Source organism: Polypterus senegalus, chromosome 8 (assembly GCF_016835505.1).
Source record: "Polypterus senegalus isolate Bchr_013 chromosome 8, ASM1683550v1, whole genome shotgun sequence".
NCBI lineage: Eukaryota > Metazoa > Chordata > Cladistia > Polypteriformes > Polypteridae > Polypterus > Polypterus senegalus.
Genome location: NC_053161.1, coordinates 99,720,096 through 99,740,288, shown reverse-complemented (window position 1 = coordinate 99,740,288; position 20,193 = coordinate 99,720,096). Strand labels below are relative to the sequence as shown.

At 35.1% G+C, this 20,193-nt stretch overlaps 1 protein-coding gene across 2 annotated transcripts in view; it reads left to right on the top strand.

The window, feature by feature from the left end:
* tmem243b (transmembrane protein 243, mitochondrial b) overlaps positions 1-18,612 on the top strand; it is a 30,863-nt gene extending 12,251 nt beyond the window's left edge. Inside the window, exons 1-5 of one of the 2 annotated variants that reach the window (XM_039761481.1) lie at positions 4,311-4,414; positions 7,931-8,196; positions 10,263-10,313; positions 10,554-10,658; positions 18,088-18,612. In XM_039761481.1, the coding sequence (XP_039617415.1) occupies positions 8,119-8,196; positions 10,263-10,313; positions 10,554-10,658; positions 18,088-18,210 (357 nt within the window). In that variant the 5' untranslated portion in view covers positions 4,311-4,414; positions 7,931-8,118 and the 3' untranslated portion in view covers positions 18,211-18,612. Of the gene's footprint in view, positions 1-4,310; positions 4,415-7,930; positions 8,197-10,262; positions 10,314-10,553; positions 10,659-18,087 lie in introns of those variants that run through there. The other variant, XM_039761480.1, reaches the window with a different exon arrangement.
* Positions 18,613-20,193: the final 1,581 nt, after the last annotated feature.

Genomic DNA, 20,193 nt, shown 5'->3' with positions numbered 1-20,193 from the left:
TTTAAAGGAATACAGCCCACCATGAAGAATATTTGAATCATGATATTTAGTGGTTACTAACTATTGTTAAGTACACCAAAAAACAAAAAAAAGACTGCCTGAATTAATCTTAACTAAAAGTTCCAGAGCGCTGCCGCCTCGCTGTAAGGAAACCTGGGTTCGCTTCCCAGGTCCTTCCTACGTGGAGTTTGCATGCTCTTCCCATGTCTGCGTGGGTTTCCTCCTGGTGCTCCGGTCTCCTCCCACAGTCCAAAGACATGCAGGTTAGGTGCATTAGCAATTCTAAATTGTCCCTAGTGTATGTGTGTGTGTGTGTGTGTGCCCTGCGGTGGGCTGGTGCCTGCCTGGGGTTTGTTCCTGCCTTGCCCCCTGCGTTGGCTGGGATTGGCTCCAGCAGAAACCCCGTGATCCTGTGTTAGGATATAGTGGGTTGGATAATGGGTGGATGGATAAAAGTCCCAGATCTTTACGGATTATGTTTATATAAACTCCTGCAGCTTTTTACTAAATTCCAACAACCCATCTGCTACATTAACTTTCTCATCTTATTAAAATATGTGAATGTAGCATAGATGGCAAAGAGAGCCTTTTCATTTACTTTTACTTCTCCATTAGTAGAGTCTGTTTCAACTTAATTAAAATGGTGAAAAGAAGACTGTTTCTCATAAGATCTGACTGAAGGTAGAAAAATTATATTATTTAGGTCTGCTACAGAAACCCAAAACTGAAAGTCAGTTTCTTCCATGATGTTCCGCTGCCTTGTAGGCACAGACAAACGGATTCAAACAGTGAACACCAGAGCATAGGGAAGGCTCATTATTTGTGTCTCCATTAAAATATCAACTGATTATAACCTTGTGTTTGAAGTGCAAATAAAGTTTGATCTCTGGCTGGACACTTGATGAATCACTAAAAACATTTCCTTCTGACAGACTCTTCAGTCTCACTGTTTTTCAGGTTCTACCAGTCTGAGCAGTGGATATGTCCTTTTGAATAATGGGGTGGAGTGTGAACATGGAATTGGATCAGTTGTCATTTTTAATTGCCTCTTTTTGAGTGAGATATGAGCTAATTTATGTGTGTTAAACATGTGAAGGAAAAGGTAGAAATTAGGTGCCCCTTAATAACCAAAAATGATTCAATACATATTTTAAAAAATTGTAGCTACTTGTATTTTTTTTATTTAAGTGTAACTATGTCAGAAAATAATTACAACCTGAACCTTAATGTGGTAAAGGGAATCTGTGGTCAGTGGTGGTGCATGGCTTTTAGTAGGGGTGCAGTTCAGAGCCCAGGAGTGTAAGTGTGCAGGAAGAAAGCTATCAAATGCAGAGAAGTTAATGAGGGAATTCTCTAAATGCATGTTATGTGCATAAATGTAGTTCATGCGGCCATCCCTCATTAAGTCTTCGTGGATTGTTTGGTGCACCTGCACTTGCAGGGTATAAAAAGATTTGATTAAAAACCAAAAGGGGAAGTGTGAAAGAGAAAAGAAAAAAAGACAGAGAAAGGGTAGAGGTAAAACCATGATGGAGATGGAAAGAGAGAGAATGCCAGGATTGGGTGTGAGCCAGTGTGGAGAAAAAGAGGCATGGTGGTCAAGATGACCTGAGTAGAGGGAGAGGAACAGCACTTTAATGTTGGAGTTGCTCCTGTTGAGTTATACTAGAAGCAGTAGCAGCTAATTCCTCTGATGGTTGTCCTACATGTCATGAAAGATGATGGTTGGATGAAGAAACAGGTTCACTAGGTCCCTACATATGCTGAAGAATGGTGGTGAAGACAAGTGCCAAAGATGGTTGACCATGCTCACTGGTGTCTTGGCTGTGCTGAGCAGGCCAGTATGGTGAGCAGGGAAGACTGGACTGAAAGAAAGGCATATTGGGGCTCAAAAGGCAAGATGGAAAGATTAGCGGACTTTTGCTTTTAATCCTGATCTTTAATTTGTTTGTTGAAATTGGTTGATTTGATTTTAATTTCCAGAAATGCACAGTTTTTATTATTTATTTATTTATTTATTTGAATAATTGCACTGCACGTTTTGGACTCTTGATTGTGAATATAAGCTGTGTGCTGTGTGATTGTCCTAGTCCGCCACAGTTCAGGACTACAGGAGACGGGAGATGACAAGGTTGCGGGCACCCAGGGCATCATACGTATCATAACTGGAATGTTTAGTTACTGGTGTCATTTCCATCTTTCAAAATATGCTCTTATACAAGAGGGCATTTGAATGACATTTTTGTGTGTGTAAATTCTAAGCATGTGTCTCTGCAAAACCAGTTTGGGAATTGCCTGCTTGATAGCATATGATGCAGCTTATTACTTTATAATTTAACAACTCCCTCATGTATACCAGAGTTGTGTGTTTTTTTTTTGCTTTATTATCCTCATTATGATTTACTATTTTTTACTGTGAAATGCACCTTGTGATGCTGGCTGCTGTGAAAAGTGATCTAAAATAAAGATTGACTTAATCTGAATCGTATATAGTAGGTGAATATGGGTGTGTCCGAGTGACACCCTAAGAAAGATTAGTTCCTGCTTTGAGTCTTATGCTGCTGAATTAGATTCCAGCCTCCATGACCCTGAATTTGATTAAGTAGGTGGTATAATAGATGGATGGATTGGTTCATGAAAAATTTACTTCTGAGATAGTCAAGTAATAAAATCTAATGTCGTAGACTTTCAGGCTAGTGCATTGACATAGCATTTAAGTATGTAATTCTCTATATAATCTCTTTAATTTTCTCTTAAGCGTTTGCTCTTTCAGCCATTTCTAATTTTGGATTGAGCCTTGTATCCTGTATTGGAGGGATTAATGTAATGTTATTTCCACCTTTTGTGTTCTAAAAACCACACTATAGCTGTAATAATTGTATAACCACAAAAGAAGTAACAGAACAATTTAATACTAAATCCAATAGATCATTTCTGCAATAAATATTTAATGTTGCTAGTTTAATGAGAATTATTAAATTTGTGAATAATACCCAAGTACATTTCTACCTATTCAAACCCATTAAGGCTAGAAATCATTTTAATTTGTGTTTAAATAAAACTCATTATTTGACCTGTTTCCTGAAAATGTATTTCTTTATTACAACGATTAGTGTTCCTCAGGTCAGTAGCTCACAGGATACTGCTGTTGTTAACCATACAAACAGTAAATTCTATTTTCAAGGTAAATTTTACAAAACAACTCTCTAATTGAAAGTTGCAAATTATGTGAAAACATGTAAACTGTAATGCTTTAATCTGGACTCCATTCAGATGAAGAGCTCCTTCTACTTAGTGACTCTTATATAGTTATTTTGGGTCTTGCAATTCAGACCTGGCCACCATATCTGAACTGTTTTTAAGATTGCATAAATTGTGGTGTTGTACTTTTTTAGTTTAATTTGTAAATAATCTGCAAATGAAAATGGATGGTATTTATGCACAGTATCTTTTTAATTAAGCAGGGGTTTGTCTTATAAGTGCTCATGTCTTTGCATCCTCCTTCTTGAATTATTTAAGGAGATACTGCAAATGTAGAAAATGGATGAAATCATACTCAGGATAAGGGTGAAGTTAAACCAAACAGAGACATCATTTTACAATGCTATGACTTTATTAGTTCTCCAGTGGGTCACTTTTGTTCTTCCACAATTTTTAAAGAGATTTGCAGATGGTTACTGAGCTCGCTCTGTCATGGCAGATAGTTTACTAGTACCCCCTTTCTTTGCTGGCGATGGCACCTTGTTCAATGTAGTTTTTAAAAAAATAAAATAAAACATGCACACGGCGTAACAGTAAAATGCATTTTGAAAGTTGAAGCAGTTTTTATTTTATTTATTTTTTTATTTCATCAAAAAGTTATCACATATTGTTTATTAAATATTTTGGTAATGGTGATCCTTATTCAAAATTACATTGGGAATAATAATTTAGAGCCCACATAGTCTTGTGGTACTTGAAATTGTGTTAATAACTTGAGCCACCTAGTTACTGCAGGTAAAGAAACAAAGTCATCTTAAAAATGCTGTAAAGGTAAAATGAAAAACTGAGTTAAATTGAGGTGTTTAGCATCGGTAATGATTGCACAAAAGAAAATGAAACTTAACTGATCAATATAAAGAAATAGGAAAGAGGAAGCTGCACAACAGAAAAGACAGAATTAGACCTGAAAGCTGGGTCCCTACCCACACTAGTCAGATGTGACTGGTAGGGTAAGATGGAAATAGGAGGGTGTTATGTTTCAGTGAGTGAACAGGGTGGTTCTTTTAAGTAATAAAAAGAGATGCAAATGACTTTTGTTAGTTATTATTTAGACACAGTCAAAATGAACACTGAAAAATGCTGTATGTTTGATTAATTCAACTTTTTTAACAAAGGGGTTCAATCGGGACTAATTGAAGCATTTTTTTAAATGGTAGGTATTTTCTGCTAGTAAGTATTTTTCTTTTTTTTCTCATGCATTTTAAAAATGTTGCCTATATATTAATAATAATATTATTATAATTGATTTATTATACCACCAACATAATATCACTTTCTTTATTTGGTTATAAATCACTATCTATATCCTTGTCAAAAATATGGTATTGGTGTTTATTCCTTTAGTCATTTTTGTCTTTTGATGAGCATTTAAATTCAAAGTAACATTTATCAATACCATTATAAATTTAAAGAAATAGCATACAAAAGACATTCTGACCATTAATTCTTTTCAAAGTATTTAAAAGGCAGTCAAGATTATGCATTTCACTGCAATTGCTCCACTGTGAGAACTTCTTAATTTAAGAAACAAAGCTGTTAAAGCATCTACGTTTACTTGGAAAATGTTCATTTTCAAATTAAAATTTAGGTCCAACAATAATTTTTGTAATTCCAAATTGAATTTCTCTTGTACATGTGTTGCTGATAACAAAAAGTGGTGCAGTACTTGGCATATACAAGTATTTTTTAAAAAAACAAAAAAAGAGAGAGAAAACTAGTAAGAGGTTGGCACTGTGGTAGTCCACACATTACAGCAGTGGGCAATTCTGTGTCTAACTGTGATCATTAATAAGAATATTTAACGGGTGAGAGAAAGTTGCAGTACAGTAAGCTAATGTGCAAAAATAACATTGGACAAAGAGGCACAACCTTGCATTCTGGTTTTTTGCTGTGCGTAGCATGCAAAATTTTTTCTAACTGCTGCATCAAAAGTGGTGAATTTCAAGGAGAGGCTGGTTATGTGTGAGCCAGAATGACGAATGAAGGGCTGAATATGATGTTAACAGCTCTCATCAAATACCATAATAAACATGAAAAAGTGCATCATGTAGGTCCCCCACTCCAGAGAATGCTGCACTTGCCCTTCTTTTGCCGCTTTTGAACACTCCAGCTTCACTTTCTTTTTTTCCTGTAAATGTCTAGAATTACAGGTACAACTCTTCCACCAGCAGAGGCTCACTTCCTCAGCTGTGACATAGTTAGGCATGCAATGTTAACCAAAAACTGTCACTTACTGACTAGGAGAAGGAGCTGTAACAAGTAGGTTTTGGCTGCCAATTTTCTGTAGGCTTCACACAGTAAGTATAAATAAGCTCTTAGAATGAGCAAATCTGTAAAACTACACGCTAATGTTTGAATATCTGTGCTAGCTCTTAATTAAAAACCAAAGTACCGTGTCACTATGTAGTATGTACAGCCTGAGCAGATGATGATGATTTTCCTCTGGATTGTGGAAGCTGGCTGTTTTAAAATTTAGTTGCACTGTATAAACTATTCATTATGAGATTTGGCAACCTGTTGCTCATGGAAACCTTTTGCCCATTCACCTGAGAATCTCTTTTCATTTTGCCTCATCTAAAGCAGATGACACATTGTATGTCTGATTTTAAAATGGTTTTTAAAATGAGTGTTAAACATGAAAATGAATCTGTTTTACCTTTATGATGTCTACCTCTAAATCAATCTGTATAAGATAATGTGCAAATTGTTTTCCAAAAACTTGGATCAAAGGTGACAGAAATTTACTCAAGGAGTGCAGGGATGTACTTTGGTACAGCAACTGAGAAACCTACAATAAAGATAGGCAATGAAAGTGTCTATATATTGGTATGAGGTTAAATTGGAAAACCATTATCTCCGTACTAATGATACATGTAAACCCTGGCAGGCTTTAGGAATGCTTATGTATTGTAAAGTAATAACTAATTCATGGCTAACATGGTCATTTTACCATGACAATTGATCACTAACGGACTAAATATATAGTTTACATATTGTACTGTCTGTATGGATCACCAGAGGTAAGGTGAAAATTGACACAGAGGTGATTGTAGTGACAGTGAGCACTGAGAGTCAACTATCAGTTTCATAATTAATTCTATGCTGTTTTTATTGTTGTAGTGATGCTGCAGAATTGGCTATATTAAACACCCTATGAATCCTCCTTCACTTGTTTTTTTTTTTAATCTGTAATAAATATTTTTCCCTACAGCAAGCTGTTCTAATTCCCAGTAACAGTTCTTCAGATTTATAATTAGAAATGAGCAAGTTATGTTAATCAATCCATTTCTTCATAACTTAATTGGCTTCATGTTTTTTAACAAATATATTTATAATAAAATGCAACATCTGTCAGTCCGCTTTTTATTAAAGAACTACTAGTGGATTTCGATTTTTTTTTTTTTTTTGCTAGAACATTCTGGTTGATTTTTGCGACTTCTCTCATCATGCTAAGTATCATAGTTTGCTTGCGGTGCCGATTTATTTGCACAAATCCGACCGAGACACAGTGGGCCGAGGCGAGGGGTCAGGGCCCTCTTCACTCACACATCAGCCTCAGGGCGTATCTTGCATCTGCTTAGCTAGTGAATGAGAGAACTACTTAATGGATTTAGATCGGGCTTTTTTCTAGAATTTGCTTGAACATTCCAGTTGATTTTGCGACTTCTCTCATCGTGCTAAGGAGCGATATATTCCTGCTAATCCGAGACACAGGTGCGGGCTGAGGGGAGAGTGAAGTGTGACATCAGGAGTAGGGAGACAAGCAGGGCCCTCCTCGTTGTTCTGTTTGACTTCTATGCGGGCGGAGCTGCAGAGGATGGCTAGTTTTTATAACTGAATCTAGTCCAGACGATTGTCCCGTTCTTTTAAGGAATATTGATTGTCCTACAATTCTTTTTCTGCAATTTAGAAAAAAATACCATTTATGTGAATATCTGGAAAGAGTTGGATTATTAAATATTGGAACAATGCCTTTTTTATATATTTTAAAATATGATATGGTTGTGCAGTATGTAGTACAGCTAGCTTGTAGCTTCTGGGACCTGATCGTACCTTGTGTAGGTTTTCACAATTTTCCAGTTGTATTATAGTTATTCTCTGGCCAGTTTTCTACAACATCCCAAAATTGTGTATTTCATTTTGACTGTAAACTCGGAAGTGGCAGATTATTTATTGCTTGTCTATAGGTTGTTAAATTTCACTGATGTACTTGATGATCACATTAGAGATTTGAATTAAATTATTTGAATAGAGCTCTGTTTTTTCACATTTTGCTGTTTATTTTGGTTTGGAGAAAACAGCAGTTTGGAGAAAAATAATACTAGGAAACAAACTGCATATATGTAAAGAGCACAGGAGTTGAGACAGGTTTTCTATCCTGTCAGTTACCCTAAACCAGGACAGTAAAAATTGAATCCATCTGGCTTAAAATGAGTTTATACATCACAATAAGTAGTGTTTACTGTACGATTGTAAAAGTTCTCAAAGTTTGTTTAGATTATTTGTAAAAACTGTCAATCTGATTGTTCTGTACAATTTATAAAATGTTTTTCATTATAACATTCTAGCTAATTTTTTGTATGAAGTACTTGCAAATATATTTGATGATCTAAAGCAAAGGTGTGATTTTCTTATTCCATCTGGTTAAGGTTCATATTTTTGCTTGCAGGGAAAATGAGTGGAAGATGAGAACAACAACGTGTCTCCAAGAGGCCAGCAATTTTTCTCTGACAAATGCAGTTTACATAAGCAAGTACTTTCTTCAAAAATGTTCTTCAGACATGCAATCTTAGGAGCCTTTTTGCTGTGATTCCAAGAAAGTCCCTTATACAGGAGCTTCTCAAGAATAACCTTAAAATGGAGGATTATACAACCAGAACTTATGGGACCAACGTGATGGATAACAGACCATTATTTGGAGAAACATCTGCTAGGGTTTGCATTATTAGTTTGACTTTTTAATATCATTCCTGATTACAGTTTAAATGCATATATAATACATGGTACTGTGCAAAAAGAGTACTTATAGTGTATTTGTTCTCTAAACTTTTGATGATGATTAACATCACAGCGATTGTGTCAAAGAAGGCAGCATTCTAGAAGGGACATCATTATACCAGAATACTTTGTTTCAAACTATGCAATCAAAGTAAGCATGACAAAACAAATGTCTGCTTTCTGCTTGTTGTTGTGTGTAAGAAGTTGTTTTATTAAAGTAAACACCTGTTTTGAAAGTCTTTATATACATAGGTTTTAAAACTTTTTTTAAGTTCAGCAATTGCCACTTGCAGAAAAGCTTTTTACAGATTCTAATAAATGAAAAGAGCAATGCATTGCATTGATAAAGTTCTACAGTTTTCAACTTTTTGAGTGTAACCTGGTAGGTATACATTATGCAAAATATCACAGAGACTGCACGTTTAATTTCTGAATGTTTAAATAATGTCTTTCTATAGATTATTGCATATGTTTGATAATTTGTTTTTTCCAGGTTCGGTTGTATTACCAGTACTATCAGTTAGTTTGGGCACCTTTTATAGAAATGAGCATGCATGCATTATATTGCATACTTTCAGTTTGTTTGCATGTTTTGTTGGGCATTGCTTAAACAGCTATTAATATATATTATAATACAATGCGGGCAGCCCTATCTTGATTGGGGACCGGTTGTTGTCTTGCATCCAGGCAGAACTCTTGTGGTTAATATCACTACTGAATTTCAATTTTTTGTCAAACTTTTCCCAGTTTAAATCTGAAAACAGCAGTACTGCATTTGGCTTTTGCAAATAACTGCAGGAGTTCAAAATGTATGAGTGGACTTGGGGCCATGCTTTGTTTCATGTCTACATAATCTCTCAACACCAAATCCTCTCAGTATTCCAGTGAGCTGATTGGTGTTACAAAATGATCATTGTGCTATTAGGCCTTTATAAAATATTGCTGAAAAGTATGTTTTACCTAAACTAAAAATTGCTTGTATAGCTATGTCAAGCATTTGAGTATGATCTGCAAATCCAGCAGCCTTTTTTTTTTTCAGGTATGCTATTTTCCAGCAAAATTAAAGTAAACATGATTGTTGTGTTTTTAGGCTATCTTTGTGGACATTATTTCTGAAAAGCATTATATGTTACTCTGTTCCAGTATTCGCATGACTTCATTCACAGCCCAGAATCAGTTGCAAGATCAACCATCTCAGCCCCACACCCCACTTGAAATGTCAACTGATTTTGCTTTAACAGATTTCTAAATATGACTAGGAAACCTTTTGGTTTCATTGAAGATTCTCAAACCCATAACCAGTGTAAAATAGTTCTGGGTCTTGGATATGATGGACCCAACAATTGAACATAATAAAGGAACCAACCCTTTTGGAAGGGGCAGGGCTCTAATATTCACTTGCACATGGTCAATTCAGAATTGGGAAATAGGAGTGTAAGGCAGGAAATAACGTCTGGAGAAACCAGTACCCTATTATGGACAATGGTTATTGTCTTGCTAAAACTTTGTATTGTATTAACAGCATAGCTTCACACTTCATTTTCATTTGAATTGATTAAATACTACAGTTAAACACAGTGTTGGACATACTGGAACTCTACTCAAAAGTATATGAAAGACTCCTACAGTTTTAATTTCAAATTTAAATTCTTGTCTCTTGTCTACAGATGGTGGTAGAAGTGACCTTTGAAATGAATGGTCAATGAATGTGATCTTGTCTTTTTCCCTAAAATAGCTCTGTAGAAGTTTTTTTTTTTTTTTTTAAAAAAGCACTTTTAATATAGCTTGATTATAAACTATTGATATTTAAATATAAATTTGGAATGTAGAGGGATCCAAACAAAAAACAGTTGCATAACTTAATTTATTAACTTATCAGCATTTTATTTATGGCTGGAGTATATGTTTTTTGATTTATGTTGTCTAATTATATTCTTATTTTCGAATTACAATCTCGCTTTTGTGTTGCCAATTAATGATTTTTGCATGTTCTTGCCTTGCAGGATCGGATCATCAACTTAATAGTTGGTGGGTTAACATTATTGCTAGTACTTGTAAGTATTTATAAATTTATTCTCCAGTTTAGCAGTTTTGAATAACATGACTTTCAAATAAGAAATCGGGGTTTTCAGTCTATTCCATATGTATTTTATTTATTTATTTTTATTTTTCTGAATAACTGGTTAAGGAATAATTTGTGCATTGGGTTTCATATTCCAGAGCACTTTTTTTTTTCACCTTTCCAAAACTACTTTGCTCCAACTTTTATCTCTGTGTGATTTCCTTTTTTACAGGTAACAATTATTAGTGCTTTTGTCTTTCCAAATTTACCTCCAAAACCTGTGAATATTTTCTTCGCTCTTTGTATCATCATGACTTGTATTTCCGCAGTTATACTTGTAAGTATATTAACTTGTTCTTACACCCCTTTCCATTACTTAGTCTGTTTCTTTCTTTTGCAGTGTAAAGTATTTTTAAAGACTTTTGTTCTACCATAAAATAGTTACAGGTACATTTTGTATTGCAAAAATTTAATCAGATTGTATTTGATTTAAAACAATCATGATTGGTAAAAAAAGAATTAAAACAGAATAATTTACCCCAAAATTCAGCCTATATCCATGTATAACCTGTGCTTGCTTATTTGACGTATACAATCCACACATTGGTGTACCCCTTAGGATTTATTTGTCTGTGAATGAACATAAATGGTTTTTTTTTCTGATATTGTCACTGTATAGGGTATACAGTTAGTTTTCTTTATACTTACTGATAAATTAAAATTTTAAAACACTATCTAATTAGGGCACTTGTATATAACAATAGAAGTTACCTGCTATTAGCTATTATCTGTATGTTTACTGGTCTATCTATTATCCATCATGTCTGTCTCAATCAATAATCTTTTCAAGTATCACAGTATCTACAGTCGAGTTTCATTTAACAAAGCTAAAATTATGTCTATAGAAGGCAAATTAAAATGCAGTACAGGAAAGTATTTGGTACTGGCTATACCTCTTAGGAACTTATCTAACCGAGGGAATCAAATTAAAAATTAACTTGCAAGAAATGTTGAAAAAACAAATGAAAACCATAAACTACCAGTGACAACTTACATGTGTGTGATCAATACATCGAGTTTTATGCTTGCTATAGTGCAATCATAGTGTTGTGTTATGCGGGATGAAGTTTTGGATGAAGAAAAACAGTCAAGGAGGCAGCGAAGTGTATCAGGAATAGTAAAGGGAAATAAAAATATATATACAATGAAATAGCAGATGCTCTAAACTTGCATTTTTCTGCGGTCTTCACAACTGGAGAACCTTCGAGCAGTAACAGGGACCATTAAGGAGGTACGAAGTGATTTAGAAATTGTAGAAGTACTGTTCAGATTAAATGGGCTGAATATCTAAAATAATAACCAGGACTGGATAACATTTATCCTGGAGTGCTTAAAGCAAGAGTTTGCAGACTGAGATATACAAACTCTCTGACCTCCTTCTTAGAGTGGAAGAAAAAGTGCTGAGTGTTTTGTGTTACTGTGTTGTGAGATAAAAGACAAAGTCTGCAGTTAAAACTTTGTTTTTTGGTAGCCACTAAGGAACCATTGAGAATCCCCCCATCCTATACCCCCCCACCTTTAGAAGGTTATATAAAGGAGCAAAGATAGCTGAAGGTTTGGAAAGCATTTTGAAAAAGTTATTTGTTACTTATTCTTGTTACTTGTATTCAGAACTACCATTGGCAATGCAGTGAACGGTAGCTGAAACAGGTAAATCTGTATGTAAATGTTATAATAGCAATGAATAGTTAAAAGTAACAGTGATTCATTAGTGAGGGGAAGTTAAGGCATATAAAGAATAATTGGTTAGAGCACCATATAGCACTTACACAGTTGAGTGCTAACACTAGTAAAAGTTGAGGTCACGTGTTGATAAGTAAGATAGTACAGTATTTATGATAAGTACAGGTAGGCCAGTGACTTAAAAGCAGTTAAGAGAGGGGCTCCATGGTATGTAGACTGGCATCTAGCAAGGAAACATCAATTAGGCAAAAGCTGCTGTAGAAACAAATGAGAGAATAAGTAAATAACTAGCAGCAGATATTTAGTAAGTGAGTTTCCCTAGTATGAAGGATGATAGAACAGTTCTTACCGGTTTGAAATGTAAAGCAATTAAGCGGACAACAGCATAAGGGTTCATTAATATAAATGAATACATAGTGTGAGTGGAGAGCTTCAAAATAAGGAAGTAATAAGAGAGTCTCAAAGCTAGGTGAATGGACAGGGAAAAGTAAAGTTAACTTCTAAGAAAGATTAACAGCAGACAGTCGAGGGGGAGAATATTACATTAGCTTAAGGGAGTAGAAGGAGTAAAATAACTGTAGTAGTTTAAGTTAAACCATTTAAATTTTGAGCGGTTTTACTACTCCAAAGCCAAATTTTAATTAAGAAGTCCCAGCAATGCAAGTTCTGTTGGCTGTTGAATGTTTTAGAGGAATGCAAGGAGAAGACAGTCTTCCTTGAAGGCTGTGTCATGAGGAGATGGCAGCACTTTGAGTTAAGGGTCGCTGAACTGGACGAGGAGTTGGCTGGCCTGCAAAGTAGTAGAAAATTGGTGGACCTGGCCTAGGTGTCCTTTAGAAAGAGTGTACTCCTAAGGTGACACAGGAGGAGTCTCCAGACCATACAGGTAGAGAGAGTTGTGTCATGGTCACTAGATGTAGGGTTAAGGGCTCACACTGTCCATGCGCATCAACCTCTGGATTGGAGATGACTAACCTTTTTCTAAAGACTCTGAGGTGGTAGGCAGGCAGGCATGAGGAGCTCCAACAGGCCACCTCAAAACCAGTCCACAGAAAGACAGAGATTCTGATGATTGGGGACTCCATCATTAGGGGAATTAAAGCACAGGTTTGCTCCAGAGATGGAGAGTCTCACACGGTGTGTTGCCTTCTGGGTGCATAGGTCAGCAAGCCTCATGAATGGGTGGATAGGCTCTTGCCCAGAGAGGGGGTGGATCAGTTGTCATTACCCATGTTGGAACAAATGCCATACATAAGGGCAGGCTGTCAGTTCTGCAATAAAATTTAAAAAGTGAAGTGCCAAGCTAAGGCGCAGAACTGACAAGGTAAAGGTAAAAATTGGAGGAGATTTAGAAGGCTTAACACGTGGTTGAAATCTTGCTGCTAGATAGAAGGTTATGGGGTCTTGGAATTTCTTTTGGGGGAAAAAATGGGACCTGTTCCATTATGACGGGTTATATTTGAACCAAAGGGGCACCGATGTATTGGAGAAGCATATTAGTAGGTTAGGTAATAATTGCTTAAACTATGAAGTGAAAGGTCAGGGATTTTAGGACGGGTCAGGTTTAGAATTATACACAAAGAGTAATGTAAATTCTAACCCAAAGTTTTAAGTGCAAAAGAAAAATAAGTAAAACATTAAAATAGCTTGCCTTAATGCTAAAAGTATCAAAAATAAAACCAGTGAATTACAGTTGTTTATAGCTTTGCATAATTATAATATAACAATAACAGAAATTTGGCTAAAAAACAAAGATGGAGAAGAGTGTAACATAGATGGGTAACATTTTTTATGAAGAATAGACAAAACGGAAAATGTGGGGGAGCTGCTGTTTTATGTAAAAAAAATTTAAATGCATTTCTTCTTCAGTTGAACAATTAGCCGTATATTAGTGAGGATGTCTGGATTAATCTGGAACACAATAAGGAAAGAGGCCTTATTTTAAAAGGAGTGTGCTATATACCCACCCCAGCGCAGACTATAATTTCAATGCACTTCTTTTTAGTCATGAGGAACTTTAAATACCCAAATATTAACTGGACTAACCTTGCAAATAGTGTAGTACAAGAGCAGGGGTTTTTAGATGGAATCAGATACTGTTGTGTTTTGTTTTTTACACAGAATATTGAAGCACCAACACAAAACCCTGCAGTGGGTTAATAAGGAGCTGAAAAAGGAAAAAAGTCTGTAAAAGGCATGTAAGACTAATAACTCCAAAGCAAATCGTAGGGTATGTAAGAGCTTGAGGGTAACCATTAAGAAGGATATTAAGGAAGCTAAAAAGCAGTTGGAGAGGAATATAGCAGATAAGGCAAAAGATGACCCAAATAAATTCTTTTCAGTATTTTAGTAATAAAAGAACAGTCAAGGAGGAGGTGAAGTGCATTAGGGAACAGTAAAGGGGAATTAAAATATACACACCATGAAATAGCAGACCCTGTAAACTTGCATTTTTCTAAAGTCTTTACCTGTGAGGAAGTGGGTAACTTCTCAGCAGTAAAAGGGACTACTAAGGAGATGCCGAGTGATTTGGAAATTGTAGAGGGAGAAGTACTGCTTAGCATAAACTGAAATCAAGCAAATCACAAGGACCAGATAATTTATCTTTGAGTTCTTAAAGAGATTAGTTAATACATATATAAACTCTTGACGCATATTTTAAGAAAGTCACTGTGTGCTGGGGAATTACAAAGGACTTGAAAATGGCATATGTCCTGTTATTTTAAAACCTTGATCAGCCAGACCCAAGCAAATATAGGCCAGTTAGCCTAATGTTCATCACAGGTACATTTAATGCAAATGATTTATAAAGGGAAGGATTGAGCAACACTTGGCAAGAGCAGGAATTTTACTGAACAGTAAGCTTAGGTTAATAAGATGGTCGGTCATGTTTTACCAACATACTTGAATTCTATGAGGAAGCCACAAAAGTATACGATCAAAGTGGAGTATATGATATTATTTATCTTGACTGTTGTAAAGCATTTGACAAGGTTTTATACATGAGGCTGGGCATAAAAGAAGTGGGAGTTCAGGTTGTAATGTGTAGATGGGTGCTGAATTGGTTAAAACACAGGAAGCAGATGGTTAAGGTACGAGGAACCATATCAGAATTAGGTAATGTTAAGAGTTGTATCGCACAGGGATCCGAGCTGTAGCTACTGCTATTTTGAATATGTGGTCTGTAAATTATTTGTATAGGAAGATAAATAACAAGCTGGTTCATTTTATGGATGATACCAAGCCAGGTGGACTGGCAGATCATCTTAATTCCATTGAATCATTACACAAGGACTTTGATAGTATACAGTCTTAGACAGATTTGTGTCAGATAAAATTTAATGTAAGTAAATGTAAAGTGTAGTACGTTAGAAGTAAAAATGTTGTGTTTGAATACACAATGGGAAGTCTGAAAATTGGAAGTAGATCCAATAAAAAGGATTTGGAAGTCAGTTTTCTTGACCCTATCAACTGCCAGACAGTGTTCAGAAGCCATTAAGAGAATATTAGGTTATATAGCGCGATGTGTGGAGTACAAGTCCAAGGAAGTTTTGCTCAAGCTTTATAATGCACTGGTGAGGCCTCATCTTGAGTACTGTGTGCAGTTTTGGTCTCCAGGCTACGAAAAATGACACAGAAGTGCTTAAATAATTTGAGAAGAGCCACTAGGCTGATTCCAGGACTTCCAGGAATTTTGAGGAAAGATTTAAAGAGATGAGCCTTTTCAATTTAAGCAAACGGAGATTAAGAAGTGATTGTTTAAAATTGTGAAGGAAATTTGTACAGTGGTTTCAGTGTGTTACTTTAAAATTAGTTCAAAAATAACCCAGGGACGCAGTTGGAAACTTGTTAGAGGTAAGTTTTATGCAAACATTAGGAAGTTTCTCTTCGCAGATTCTTTAATTTTTTAATTTTTTTTTATTTTTTAAGAAGGTCTAGTTAGCAATTAAGATGTTATACTATTAATACTGAATGCTGAATTTCAAAATGTACACTGTACACCATTCAGATCTTATGAAATCCTCCCAGGAACTAATTACAAAATAGCAAAGTTTTATATTTCCAATAACTCTGGGAAAGCTGTTTTACTTTGTTTACCTGAGCATTATTCTTGAATGCTAGAGCACATTTTTTTTTAAAAGTGTCTTCTATGAGGAGCTCTATACAAAATAAGTTTGATTTATTGATAAAATTGCTTTGAGATTACTTAAATGCATTCCCAAATATTTAAAAGAAAGTTCCGCAATATCAACAAATGATAATTTAACATGGGGATAACATGTTTGAGTGATATACTATGCTTATGTGTTTACATATTCTACAAATTGAGATATTTGAAAATCATACGTAATGGCATACATTTCCAAAACCAAAACTAGTCAAATCTTAAAATGACATTTTTTTGAATGCCTTTGGTTTAACTACCTCATAAGCAGGGTGTATTTATCAGTAGATGAAATTATTCATTGTAGTCTGTGGTGCCCTTATATTCTAAGTTGCTTAAACTAACGTGTGTGAGAACACTTTTAATTTTATTCAACTGCAGGAAAACAGTGTCATTTTTTTTGTCCTTGACAGCAAGTGTGTGTGTGTGTGTATGTGGGTTTTTTTTTTTTTTTCTTCTTGTCCTCCACTTACCTAATGTTGTTTGAACAACAGATGCTTGACTGGTGAATTGAATGAAGAGGTGAGATGGATCATCAATTCAAAAGCTCAATCCCATTTGAGCGTGCTTCTGTTCATGCACTATTCTAAATTTCTGGAAGTATTTTAAAAAATAAATGCATGCGCTTTGCATGTTGTGAGCACATGACAGGAAAAGCATTGTGTGTGTTATATTGATTATCTACTGTTGAGTTTGCTGCTGTTGAGTATTAGACCACTGACAGACCCCACTGAAATGTATTGTATCATAAAATGCTTTCTTGTTTCTCATCACTACAAAACGTGGGGTAATCTGTAAAATTATAATTTTTGCATAGAACATTCCTTTAAGCTACCTAAACAGGTCATGTAAATCAGATGTTTGCTCTTAGTTTCTTCTATTTCAAGAAAGTTGAACATCTGCTCAAGCAATGTACATAACTTGCCTTTTTTCAGGGTCACTGGCCATTTCTAACCTGTTACAATTGCAGTATTAGTTATGTGTAATTAATGAACCAATGTATAATTATAGAAACTGAAAACTGTTTATGGCAAATGATTATGCATCAAGTAAATTGAACATGTTTTGGCATATTATATGATTATTGTTTTCGTTTGGGAAATGAGGTTTTCCAGCATCAAAAATACAAACCCTCAGGAATGATTAGGTGCTGGTAATATGTGAAATTTTAAAATGTGTCATTTTTAGCAGACGTACACAGTAAGTGTTATGGACTGAAGGAAAAAAAGCTGTATTTTGTTAAAGACAAGGAATGATGAGTATTATTACTCCAGTCAGGCCAATGAAAAAAATATACTGTAATTGGATTTTCTAGAGAATTGGAAGTGCTCAATTAATAGCTACAGTTTGCTTCTAAATTTGAAATTGGTTCAAAACAAGAACAGGAGCAGGTGCTGAACTCCAGGACCTCAGTTCCCAAATGACAGTTCTAACTTGATCTTTCAATGATGCATGGTTTTGTGCTGTAAAACCTTCAAATATCACGTATGTAGACTGTGTGTGTGTGTAGTAGGGACATGGGAATCACTTAGAGGCGTATTCAAAGATCAAGCTCAAAATGCCACTGGGATGGGTTGACAGACATTTCATCAGTATTTTTAGACCTATGATATGACAAGCAGATTTGATTTTAGTGGGGAAGAGTAATATTACTATGTGCCCTGGAAAATGGGATCCTTAATTTATTATTTGTACTGGGCTTTATTTCTATTGTAATTTTGTGGGTTTTTTTTTTTGGTTTGTTTTGGATTTCCTGACTTCCACCAATAACTCTGAATTTACCACTTATATATTCTGACAATTTTTCTGTTTTTTTTTTTCCTCTCTGTCTCTTTTTTTGTTTTCCTCCCCCCAACAGATATTTTGGTATCGCCAAGGAGACCTGGAGCCTAAATTCCGGAATTTAATTTATTACATCCTTTTTACAATTGTAATGCTGTGTGTTTGTGCCAATTTGTATTTTCACGATGTTGGAAAATGACTGTAATCACACTGCCTTACAAATAACATACTGGGAAGAAAACAAACATGTGAAGGAACACTTAAAACTGCACACGTTATGCAAGCACAAAGATTGTTATACTGATGCAAAAGAAATGTTGCCTATGCTGTATATGCATTGAGTTTATTACAAACCTTGACTGTTTCTTACTCATCCTATACGAAGCTGGCCTTTTTAATGAAAAGGGCTGTTCATAATTTAAATGACAGTTAATGGGTTCAAGTTCAGAAGTAACTGTGCATGTACTGTAAACTCCTGCCTGTTTTTATATCCAAAAGTGGAATATTTGCCATGTCACATTCACTAGAAAGACTAAGCGGTAGGTAGGACAATGTAAGCATGAAAATTTAGCTACAGTAAAAGAATTCCTCTTTCTGATAATCATGACTTTGAAAATGAAATGGTTAATTGCCCATTTTCTGCTAATATAAAAGTATTTTCTTACAGTGGTAGTCATTCCGCAAAATTATCTTTGCAAATTTTTAATTTTATTGTACATTTTTCAGTTGTACATAGCCAATATTGTTTTAAACAGTATAAATTTTTGTGATGTATTTAAAGAAAAAAAAAAAAGTAGTGTTTGGCCTTTGGGTTGACGGCCGGACAGTGCTACAATCATGATTATTTTTAATACAGTTGCACTACGTGTACATTCCAGATTTGCCAACAATTTCAGGATGGCATATTATTTTGCATTTTTGGGAAAAAATGTTTTATTACAGCACTTGTAAGAGGAAGTTTGATTAAAAAAATTAAATAAGACCACTGATTTTTCTTTTAGCCAAATGTACTGGTTATGAAGTAATTGCACTCTCCACATATTACGTTACATAAATATGTTAAACTCTGGGAGCACACAAGACAAAGTTTAACAATAAAATAATAAAAATTCAAAATGTTTGTTTTTGTTAAATCACAGAAGAGTATATAAAATGATGCCATGCATTAAAATGTCAGCTGCAGACAGCATATTAAATAGCACTAGTGAATGGTCACAGAGACCGACAAATCCTGTGAGTTGGGTCACCATATTGGAGAAGGTAACATTCTGTGTGGGACAAATTGTAGGCTCAGTGTGCTGTAGGTGTCCTGTCAGGTCAGGAGTCTTGGAACTAGACCCTGATGCACTGTTGGTGGCTGTTTTTGTTGTAAATAACAAAAGAAAAGATCACAGATGCAGTCCTGTGATCAAGCATCTTCTTTCCACTGAGCTGTAAGCACAACTTTGTTTACTTCATGTTTATAATAGCACTAGTTCTAAATGTTATCCCATGACTACATACATACAATATGAAAAGCAAGTTTATTTGATTACTAATAGGACCATATACAACAGCCGGGTAATGCTGCCTTTGCAAAATAATAGGTAAAATTCACACAATACAAAACGTTAAGATGAAATTATGATTAATCTTTTGTCTCTGCCACTTTCGGCAGACAGTGAATTAAAATCCCATCTACAAAATGAAAGACTAAGACTTTGATGATTAGACAGGAACAGAGTTTCTTGGAATACCAGAATAAGTGCAATCAAGCAGGTTTTCTCTGCTCTTCCAAGGATATACCAAGAAATGTGTGAACGTAAACCTATCAAAAATATAATAGTGAATGATGTTCCTTTTGTAGACAAGTTAACTTGGTGTTAGAAGATTTCCAGAGGTTTAATGCAGGTAGGTGAAGTGATAGAGAATTCAGTGACATGACCTCTAGGGGGTGCCACTTAGCCCCAAACTCCAGACACAATTTCAAAGACAAGTCCCAAATTCACAATTAATGTTTTTCTCTAACAATATACCCTTCCAGAGGATTCTTTTCCAGTTATTCAGCACAAATACATTATCTATCTATACAGTGACTTTTATAATTCTCTCTCAAATACCCCCCCCCCCCTACTCCTCCACTTCCATCTTGGTGCGTTTCATCACTCAGTCTTCCTCTGCCTTTTTCTCCGCATGCCTCAAC